This window comes from Euphorbia lathyris, chromosome 2 (assembly GCF_963576675.1).
Source record: "Euphorbia lathyris chromosome 2, ddEupLath1.1, whole genome shotgun sequence".
NCBI lineage: Eukaryota > Viridiplantae > Streptophyta > Magnoliopsida > Malpighiales > Euphorbiaceae > Euphorbia > Euphorbia lathyris.
The window spans coordinates 15,172,820-15,184,131 of NC_088911.1; the positions used below are offsets into that span (position 1 = coordinate 15,172,820).

General features: G+C 37.5%; 1 protein-coding gene across 2 annotated transcripts; it reads right to left on the bottom strand.

The window, feature by feature from the left end:
- Positions 1-1,228: 1,228 nt before the first annotated feature.
- Positions 1,229-11,312, bottom strand: LOC136216815 (kinesin-like protein KIN-UB). Of its 2 annotated transcripts, XR_010683384.1 has the most exons (20): positions 11,018-11,312; positions 10,603-10,703; positions 10,391-10,513; positions 9,931-10,116; positions 9,603-9,824; positions 9,359-9,512; positions 8,762-8,911; positions 8,440-8,528; positions 8,101-8,304; positions 6,850-6,972; positions 5,574-5,708; positions 5,260-5,391; positions 4,920-5,055; positions 4,746-4,838; positions 4,023-4,148; positions 3,778-3,903; positions 2,337-2,480; positions 1,813-1,941; positions 1,422-1,730; positions 1,229-1,344 (listed from the first exon to the last, which is right to left on the bottom strand). XR_010683384.1 is itself a non-coding variant. In XM_066003368.1 (19 exons), the coding sequence occupies exons 1-19, from the start codon at positions 11,178-11,180 to the stop codon at positions 1,570-1,572; spliced, it is 2,697 nt and encodes an 898-aa protein (XP_065859440.1). In that variant the 5' UTR covers positions 11,181-11,312; the 3' UTR covers positions 1,229-1,569. The 2 variants fall into 2 exon arrangements, 1 of the variants encoding a protein (XP_065859440.1); XM_066003368.1 differs by having other exon boundaries at positions 1,229-1,730.

Genomic DNA, 11,312 nt, shown 5'->3' on the forward strand with positions numbered 1-11,312 from the left:
CCGCAATCTTACCGTTACTGAGGCAGGAACCATCAGTATTCAGCTTCACAACCCCCTCTCTTGGCCTGCTCCATCCCACGAGATGGACATCACAACACTGAGAGGCTCTGGCAAGGGACTCTCCTTTGAAACTATCGATAATAGAGAAAAGTTTTTTCGAGAAGAAATCAGCTAAGTTTGTCATAAAAACAGTTTTATCTCCAAAAATCTCCTCGTTTCTCCATTTTCAAACTTGGTGACAGATAATAGCAAAGAAAATGTCACCATGCTCCATGTATGGAAGCAACTTTCCTCTAACACCATCAGAGAACCAGTCGACCTCAAAATGTGCCATGAAGGAAGAGAAAATATGGTGTGGGAGAATTTTCCTCCAAACCTCTTTACTATTAGAGCAATCTCTAAGAGCATGGCACAAAGTCTCAACATGGCCTCTGCATCTACTGCAAGCTCCAGAATCAGCCAAGTGCCTTCTGTGCCTATCCGAATTAGTAAGAAGTCTGTCCTTAACGCCCAGCCACAGGAAACTCCTAATACGGAAAGAAACTTTAAGGGTCCAAATCGACTTCCACACATCCGAGGGAGGATCAGATCTAAAGAGAGAGAAAGCTTCAAAGGCCGATTTGCAAGAATAAACTCCATTGTTAGTCAGCGCCCAGCAGTGCCTATCCAAGTCTTCCTCTTGATTACTCACCTTCACTCCCCGCATTCTAAGGAGAGTCTCAAGGCTAAAGAAAGTATCAAACTTTGACCAGATCCAGTCCCCTTCCGAGTCAACCACATCGGCAATCCTCCAGTTGCGTATATCACTAGGCGGGGGGGAAGAACACACCTCAATTAACGGTTTATCCCCAATCCAGTTATCAAACCAGAAACTAATGGACTTACCATTCCCCACCTCCAGGCCAACTCCCGAACAGAACTCATCAAACACAGCACTAAGTCCTTTCCAGAGGAAGGAACAATTAGCAACTCTCTCTTTTAGGCCCCCGAAGATTTTGTCTTTCCGATACTTACCACAAAGGAGGCGAACCCAAAGAGAGGAGGGGTTTTGCCACATACGCCAAAGAAGTTTCATTAATAAAACTTTATTATTGTATTTGTTTAGACTAATTTATCAAATATTGCCAACTCAATTTGAACTAAATTCATCCTGTTACCCCCAACTTGAGTACCCTTAATTCGAAGACTAACTCGAAAACTTTCTTTCCCATAACCTCTACCAACGATAAACCTAAATAAATAATCCTTATATTTATGAATAAATTTACAACCTAAGCCATGACATACAAAGAATTGGCCTACAAAACAATCTCCATAGAATTTCTTGCACTTCCTAGCTTCTTCCTGCATCCGTAAATATATAATATTAATCTGCTACCCTCAAAATTACTGATTAATGTAAAACCTGACCTCAGCCTCACCTCGCCTCTTTACATGAAAATTGCCGACCGGCTTTCACCTGGATCAAGAACAATGTCTTGATCGTAACGAAAAAATCCAGGTGTGGTTCTTGACACAATATATACACGAAAAAGCATGGCCTTCACCTTATAATTCATCAGTTTGTAGTCAACACTCTATTCGTAACCTACGCATTTCAGATCTAAATGTAGGGCTCGAATTCAGAGTTTTTCGAGCAAGACTCCTTATGTCCTCTCGAGAACAGTCTCGTGAGATGCGAACTAGCTCCCACAGTGCACCTCCACTAATCATCTCCTTTGCATTTACTTCTGAAATTTTAAGAATCAAGTGCTTTAAGAATCATGTTCAAATGATAAATGCTAACGACAATAATTAAAAACGAGCATTTACCGTGTTGTGCCAAGTGACATAGAGCAAGCTCAATGTGACGTCTGATTGGCGCAGACTCATCGTTAGCATTTTGCACGATCCATGGAAGTGCACCATCTTCTATTAGAAGGGATCTCCCACTTTTTGATCCTATGATTGGTAAATTTTAGTTGTATATGAAGGCAAAAAGTATTACTCTCCCCATTCACTTATGTAAGTCATTCTAGCAAATTAGATTTTTTAATCAAATATAAGTCATTCTAGTATTCCAAAAACTTTTAGTTTAGTTTTTTGGTCCAAGCATTAATTTTTTTATCTTGATCTATGTGTTTTTTAACATTCCAAGGTTTATATTTTTTAATCTATGTTTAGTTAACCAATGTAAATAAATTAATTTGACTATATGTTAATTGTATTTCTTAGTTTGTGTGAAATACCCTAGAATGACTTATATAAGGGAATAGAGGAGAAAAAGAATATGAAGGCAAAAGACACAGCCAAGACTCTACACTAGCATAACTGCATGCGTCGGCTGAAGCACAAACCTTGTGTGGACGCTCGTGATTCACATTTTGCGAAGTTTGCAATTCCACGTGCAACTTGAGAGAGAACATCAGGATGTCCACACCTCACCATTCCAAGCAACGCCTTGATCCCACCTTCAGTCCTCAGCCTCATCTGTAGCTTATCTGAAAGTCCATTATATCAAATTATAATCTGTACTTTAATACCATGTTTAGTAAATGGTAAAACAATGAGTACTAGATCAACACAATCTAAAAATTATATTGTATTATCATATACGAAACAATAGTGATGCAGCAGAATTAATCGGTTTTGCTAGCCGTCTGTTGATTCGGTTGAATGCCAGAAAGCTAGGTTTCTATAAACCTGTTGATTCTACCAATACTAGTTGATTCGACGCACAAATACCGTAATAGAAACCCTCAAAATTCTCAAGAACTTTGGTAATTCAAAAATATCAATTTCATTAATTCATAAGCTGGCTCCTTATAAGGAGCTTTTAAATAGGAAAAATATTAAATTAGAATCATAAAAGAATAGGAAACTAGAATCCTAATTAGAAAAGGAAAATACAAATTAATTTGAAATTAACACTAAATGGCGATTTTGAGGCCCTAAACGATCGAATTTGGCCAAAAGAGGGTAGGGCCCATAGCAAAGCTAATGATTTTGACCGTTGGCCCGTTCCCAATCAGAATAGGGTTCGAAAACGCAAAAATCCGACACTTGAAAACTTGCCGGAATTTACCTCCGCATCAAATAGTTAGATATTTTAACTTAGATTTGTTTACATACAGCGATTAGCTTATGATGTTGCAGATAATGATTAAGCATCAATCAATTGTCACATAATGGTTTATAATATAACACAAATTATCAGAGGGTAAAATACATTCATGGCCCCTGAACTATAGCACTACTAACATTATAACACCTCGTGACATAAAAATCCTTGAAGTTTACATTATTGTAATTTGTAACATTGAAGTCCAAATCAAATGAAAGCCCATTTACAAAATTAATGAAATGATGATCTGTACAAGTTTGACTACATCAGTAACTCTTTTTTATCCATGACAATAAATTACACGTTTGACTACATCATTGACTCTCTTTTTTATCCATGCAAATAAATTATGGTCAAATGCCTAATTCCAGCCTCTAGTTCATCATTTCGTTAATTTTTTAAATAGTCTTTCTTTGATTGGGACTTTAATGTTACAACTTACAATAATATAAAGTTCAAGAAGTTTTATGTCAGGAAATGAAGTTTAAGGGCCATAATGTTAGTACTGCTATAATTCAGAGGGAAGTACTTTACCCGATTATTAGATGAATGATATTCCATTATGAAGTCCCAATAATTCATTTCACTTCCTTATAAGGTGTGGAACACTGACCAAATAGAGAGATCACTTAAAGAGGAAAGAAACAAAAAATATGATGCATAAAACATAATACCATTTCCGCACAAATTTGCAATAGCTCCAGCTACCATGCGAAGAGTCTGTGGATCCTCAGCATCAGCTGCTGTCATAGACAATAAACTGATTCCCCCTTGAGCCATTATGAGTTCTTGATTAGCTTCTGTATAAAAGTAATTGAAGACAATATTAGATCAGGAATCGAGCAGTGCTTTACCCCTCCCAGAAGTAAGGAATAGACTCCAGCACTCTCGAAGATATGAAAGTATTGACAGTTATTACCATTCATTGCAAGATTGGCAATTGCACCAGCTGCAACTCTGCGAACAGTTTCATCGTCAAAGCTTCTAAGAAGCATTAGCAAGGAAGTAAGACCACCCGCTTCAACAATCCTTTGCTGATTTGATTCTGGTTCATATATGGAGCATATGTATACGAGTCAATTAATGAATCGTACACCCTAAATAGATCAATTTTCTTAGGAAAACAATGAAAGAAAAAAACAAAAACAGTACAATATAAGAGTTTATTTCATGTAAAATGGTCATAATTAAGAAATGCAAACACGGAACTTGTATGATACTATCATTTATAGCAAACAGTATTTTTTTGTTTTTAATACATAAAGCAGACAGTAGAAGCCAGAAGCATATTTTAACAATATCATCAAGAGTTTGCAATGTGGTAAAAAAAAAAAAAAGGGCGGCCCGGTCGCATTAAGCGTCCCCGCTGAGCGAGGGTCCGGGGAGGGGTCCCACCACAAGGGTGTATTGGGGGTAAGCCTTCCCTTGCCAATTTAATTGGCAAGAGGCCGCTCCTAAGACTCGAACCCGTGACCTCTGGTCACACGACAACAACGTTTTACCGTTGCGCCAAGGCTCGCCAAGAGTTTGCAATGTGGTAAAAGAAAAAAAAATATAGTGAATAATTGACCAAAGATGTTGCCTTCTTTTATTTTCTTTTTCATGGGGGGTTGTTTGCTGGATTAGGAAGGAGATTTCTCACCTTCAGCTGCAAGGTTAGCCACAACTTTTACTGCATGAATCCGTACATTGGCATCATCTGACTCGAGGAACGACAAAATCTTTTGCAATCCAACTGCAGTATTTGATTAGTCATGAACCAAGGACATGCACACTAAATTCGAATGAAATTATTTTGCCCAACAACTTTAAATACCTTGTTCAGAAAGTGTTGTCACTGGTGCTTTTTGACCATTTCCGTTCTCTTTAAACTGGGAATTCTTAACTTGAGAAACAAAAGAATCCAAACTGGCAAAGGCATTTCCAGACACACCTCTATCAAGACATCTTGTCTATAAAACAAAGGAATAAAGGAGAGAGTTAATATTGCAAAAAATCCACTTTTTTACGGGTGCTGCATATGATAAGCACAGGCTCCACTTTGAATTAAAGGCCCATCGGAAAGCTTAAACATTTCCAATGACTAAAAGAAATACAAAATCACCATAAAGTCGTCTTGACTGAATAGAATTGTTTAACCTTTCTCAAACAAGTACCTGATCAGCTTCAAGAGTCAATTGTATTAACTGACTTCGTAAAGCCATAATTTCTTCTTCTAATTTCTTTTTCTGATGAGCCTCATCGTCCAAAAGCATGTGAAGCTTTACTATCTCTTCATCTCCACCAGCCTAATGCAAGAAATAAAGACCTTATGCATCACAAACTTAAGATGCTTCTCATCATTTTTTTTTTTTTTTCCAGTAAATGGATTAGGAAAGGTAACAATACAGAAAGAAGGCAATTTAAAACATTGATACTGGCTGAAGCCAGTAAATTTGATATATCCTCGAGATTCTGCAAAAATTCGTACCATAGACTGCATAAAATTCTCTAACTGACTCTTAAGCTTGTTGACCTCCTCTTCAGCAGCCTTTCTTAGTTCAATTTCATTGTGAAGCAACTTTCTTATCTCAGAAACTTCCTCAGAACCAGAAGCACCAGGCCTCTACAAAATCGGAAGAAAGGAAACGGAGAAAAGTTACTGTCATAAAAAAGAATTCTAGGCAGCAGGAACTTTTCATGGGTAAATTACACCTATGGCCCCTGAACTTTGCTCTCACTTTCACTATGGCCCCTGTACTTCAAAACTGGACATTATGTCCCTTGAACTCTGCACTTTACTAACATTATTATGGCCCCTTTTACCATTGAGCAAGATGATCACTTTAATAACATGTGCTTCATTGTAAAGATGATAGAAATGATATTCTAAACAACTTTAATTCTTGAACTTTTTGGTTTTGAGGTCATCTGGGTTAGGAGAGAGAAAGGGGTGGTTTGGAGAGAGAAAGCTCCGAAAATGGTCATTAAAAATTGAAAATGTGGTTGTTAACAACTTTAATTCTTGGACTTTTCAATTTTGAGATCGTCATTGGTCATTTTCACTTGGTCAATGGGAAAAAGGGCCATTATGTTACTGAAGTGCAAAGTTCAGGGGCCATAATGTTAGATTTTGAAGTTCAAGGGCTATAATTAAAGTAAAAGCAAAGTCCAGGGGCCATAGGCGTAATTTACCCAGAACTTCATTATGCACAAGCTGGATGTAACAGAAATTCAAAGAAGGCATGAGAACCAATAATCAAAATCCATCATGTCAAAATATGTCCTGATAGTCATCAATGCATAGAATTGGGTAAATTACATACGTGGCGTACAACTTTTGCCCTATTTCATAATTTGGTGTACAACCTTCAACTTTGCACAAAAAAAATATACAACCTTAACCTTTTGGTGACTTTCCACTAAAGTGTACAGCCGGTGATTGTGACCGGTCAACGGGAAGTCAACACACCATGTCAACAATTTCACCTCCCTAAAAGTCAAAAGTTGACCGTTCAACGCGAAGTCAACATGCCACGCCAGCAGTTTTGACTTTTGGGGTGGTCAAATTGCTTAAGTGGCGCGTTGGCTGGTGATAATTACCGGCTGTAACCAAAAGGTTGTACAGTTTTGTGTGTAAATATGAAGGTTGTACACCAAAGTGTGAAAAAGGACAAACGTTGTACACCACGTATGTAATTTACCCCATAGAATTCATTCCCTAAACAATAGAAAAAGAAATACAGCAATAGACCAGAAAAGTGTACCGCCTCATTGCATTTATCATTGATAAAACCATCACAGTTATGCTTTTTCTGATTAGCCACCATTTTCTCCTCCAACTCCTTCACTGATTCCATGTATTCCATCTGGCATTTTAGTCTCTCTTTCTGCAAACAGAAATAGCTTATTTATAAGTAATAAATAACAAAAGCTATAATGGTCAGAAGTCAGAACATAGATGTTCTTATGTGATGTGGAAAGGTACTCAAAAGTGGTCATTGCCCTTAACAGCTTTCCTGCTGAAACTTTTTTGGTTTTTGCTATCACTTTCAATTTTACTTCTTCTTTTCCTTTAAGATCATATTTATATTTAGTACCATATATACAGAGGCGCACCAAGCCACCGACCTCAACGATGAAGCGGCACATTATAGTTTTATAAGTGTAATAATGTAAGCATGGTATGGGTCTGTCTAGGTATGGGCTGTAGTGTCTAGGTAGTATCCTCAATGTGTATATATATGTGTATTCTCCTTGAATGAAATATTCATATAGTTTTAGTCTATATGGTATCCCATGTGTTTCCTGGTTTGTAACATGGTATCAGAGCCTAGTTTTGCTTCATTTTATGCCCTTGTGAGCAGAATTTCTGGGTTTGTATTTTTGGGCTGTTTTCTTCAGCATTACTGTCTGCCTTGTGAGCAGATTGTTTGGGCCTAGGGTTCCAAGTCTCAGTTCGTCTCACCGAATTGTCGCCGTTCCTACCACCTTCCTGTTAGTTTTCCGGTGAATCTCCTTTCGTGCAATGGTGTTGCTAGCAGGCTCTTGCGCATTACTTCAACTGAGTTTTGCTTGTCCTTTTCCAACGAAGCTTGATGTTCCATGTTCCGTTGACGTCTCTCCTGTCTGATTTGTTCTTCTAGATTGTGTCTCCTGAATTATGTTTTATATTCCAAAGTATCTTAAGTTTCTTGTTTTGAGTTGTATTGTCTTTAAGACTACGTATTCTATATCTTAGCAAGCCGAGCATGATTAAAATCCATGCTCCATCTTGAGGGGGGGTGTAATAATGTAAGCATGGTATGGGTCTTGTAGGTATGGGCTGTAGTGTCTAGGTAGTATCCTTAATGTGTATTCTCCTTGAATGAAATATTCATATAGTTTTAGTCTATATGGTTCCCATGGGTTTCCAGAGTATTCACATGGTTTGTAACAATAAGAAATAAAAGAGAACGTGTGCAGACAACACAGACAATGGTTCTTGTCTACAAGAAACATGAAATAGTATAACAAACCTCTAAGGCTTCTGCAAAGGTTCTTTCAACCTCAGCAATACGATTTTCTGCTTCTTGATTTATTTTATCAACATCATCATCAAAAGCTTTCTGTTGTCTTTCATTTTCTGCAATGAGCTTATCCACGTGTATTTCAAGTTTCCGAGATAAACTTTTGTAATCAAACTCTTCTTTTATTTTTAACATATTTTCAACCTTCATCGCCTGAAGACAGATGGAGCAACAAATACAATCACAATTGACCTTTACATAATATGCAATCTCTAAGACTATCTTCATGTGCAATCATCACAAGGAACAAAGACATGCATTTAAAAGCTATAAAGCAGTAGCACTAACCCGTTGTCCAAACAATATAGTACTTGTAGTCTCTCCTCGATGGCGAGGGGATGGGCCAATGGTCACAACTAATGAAGTTCTTGCTGTGCCTGTGACATGATGATATGTTAACTCAGAATATACTAGGAATAGCATCATCCTTGGCCCCAAGAAGCAGAAGAATGCAATATGCATAGGGAAATCATATATACATCCAAATATAAGTTTGTATTTCCATTGACATGCAACAAGTCATTACTAATTAGTTGGAAAATTGTATTAGTAGATTATGCAGATAATACTGAAGCTTAATTCATTTGCATGAACATGGAAGGAATCAGACCTCCAAATGAATCCTTGAGCAGCCTAGTGAGCTTTGAATCACGAACTGGCACATGAGCACTATTCTCTGCCAATGCATTTATGCACTTTCCTAATGCACTAAGTGAGAGATTAATACACTTGGCTTCTTCTAGCATATGCCCCTCACTTCCTGGAAAAAAAAAATAAAGAAAATAAGTTTAAAGCATTTACAAAGGATAACTTAAAAAATGAATCCAAACTAAGAAAGAGCTCACTCGTGGAAGTCACATCCTGCCCTCACAAATGTCTAGAAGAGTAGAATGTAGAGTGGATATAGTAAGATATAAAGTCACACTCTAACAAGATGCATTTTTGGATGCCATAGCACATACATTCTTAAAATCGTAACAGCTGACCAATTCCCTCTCTGAAGCATACAGAAAACAGGTATTGATACATTCATGTGCACACAAAGTTTTAAGAGTTTTGAAGATTTGCACAAATGATTATCCTCCAAAACCACTTTTGCTACACCCCAGAGTGTGATATATATATAAAACAATTTTAATTTACACTTAAAAACACCTAAATTGTAATATCATTGAGCAATGGTCTAGAATTTAGCTTTGATATACACCTGACTTATGAACACGCTCTGAACCAGCCAAGTCTACCAGCACCAGCTTGCTCCTGCGAACAAGTGGCTTCACAGGTTTGACCAAGTGAGAAGAATTATCAATCTCATTTGAAACTGAATCTTCTCGTCCTGCAACTGACCTCCTGACATGAACCTATACTAACCAAGTTAAGCGTATGTCAAAAGCCCACAATGGTAGGAAAATGCATGAACTAGTGAAAGAAAAAGATAGTGTGTTTCTCACCATGAGAATAGCATGACTACGAGATGATTCGGTATTCAATTTTGTATTAGCAGCAATTCGATGAGCTTCTCCTAATCTTAGCAGCTCCACAAAACTCTGCTGGTTTCTGATTTCTACAAGAGTTGCCCCAGGTAATGAAACATCACCAGTTCTGGGATCCTCCACGATGCTAATATTATCATTAGTCGGGTCAAGGAGGTCCTGAATCGCCTCCATATAAAGCTGTGCATATACATTAAGAACAACATTAAGCTATTCTGGGGATCATTGAGGGACAGTGAAATCTTTGACATGGCTACAGTAAGTTTAGAGAAACCAATATAAGAACCTGCAAATATGAGACTGAAATAGAATCGGTCTCTGGAGAAATATCTGCTAAAATGTCCTCCATTGCTCGAACCATGATCCCCCGTGCAGATGTATCATCATCTCCAATGTGTCCAATAGTAAAAGTTTTCCCTGTACCAGTCTGACCATATGCCATCACAGTTCCATTGTAACCATCTAGGACGCTCTACAAAGTTGGACAAAAGAAAAGGTAAATTGATGCACATACCATTTTAAATCATGTTGGAAGATGAGGCATGATTTGGAAAAGGCATGCTAACAAAGATATGAAGAATAAAATACAACATTTAAATTTAGCAACAAGGATATTGCAATATAAATAATAATGCTTAGGGGCAACAAATTTATTGCATTCTTGAAATTTTCCACATAATCTTACTGGAGTTCAATAATGACCTTACTAAGAAAAAAGAAAAGAAAAGATATACCAAACAACTAACCTCAACAACAGGCTTGGCAACAACTTCATATACACGCTTCTGTGAAGCAAATTCAGTCAGTACTTCGTCAAATTCATAAGTATCTGCATCCCAATTGTTTTTTCGTAGTTTCAACCTCTTACACTGGGGCACAATAGAAACATAAAATGACTAATTGCAAGATAATACATGTTCAGTCTAGAAACATGACAAGTACTGAGACTCAACCCCACCTCTGGCAGCAATTCCACGCAATCAGCGAAATCAGCATCCGCCACCAACTCTTCTGCATTTCGTGGCCGTAATCTTACTGCCACTCGAACTCTTCCAGGTACTAAAGCAAGCCATTAAATCAGCATTCAGAAACAGCATAAATTTCACTAACATTTTCCATCAGTATAGACAATCAACCATATTAATTTCAATTACAACCTGTATTTCTCGCAGGCGAGAATGGACTAGTTCAATAGCTTAAAATTTCGAATAAAAACCTCACAGCATTATCCACAAACAAAAGGAATGGCATTAAAAGCAACAAACAAGCTCCTAGATCGCATAACTCGCTACGTCAAATAAATAAAAAATGACAGCTGATTCGATAGATAAGAAAAACACATTGAGTTTGAAGGAAAAAGAAAAATAGATAACCTCCGTCATCTCCGGCGTTAGAGATGAAAGAACCGGGGGTACTCCGGCGAAGCACAGATCCCGAAGAATTAAGTCTGGGTTTAAAAGAAGATGATTTCAAATTAGAAGCAAGTGGCTTCATCGATGTCTTTGAAGTGCCATTTCTATAGCCATTGGAAGCCATCAGCAGTATCGCTTTCCTCCTTCTTCTTCTTCTTCTTCTTCTTCTTCGAAAATGGTAAAAAATAAACAGAGAATCAGTAAAAATTAACAGGTGAAGAGGGACAAATGAGCTAGATTTGGGGTTGTAAATCAG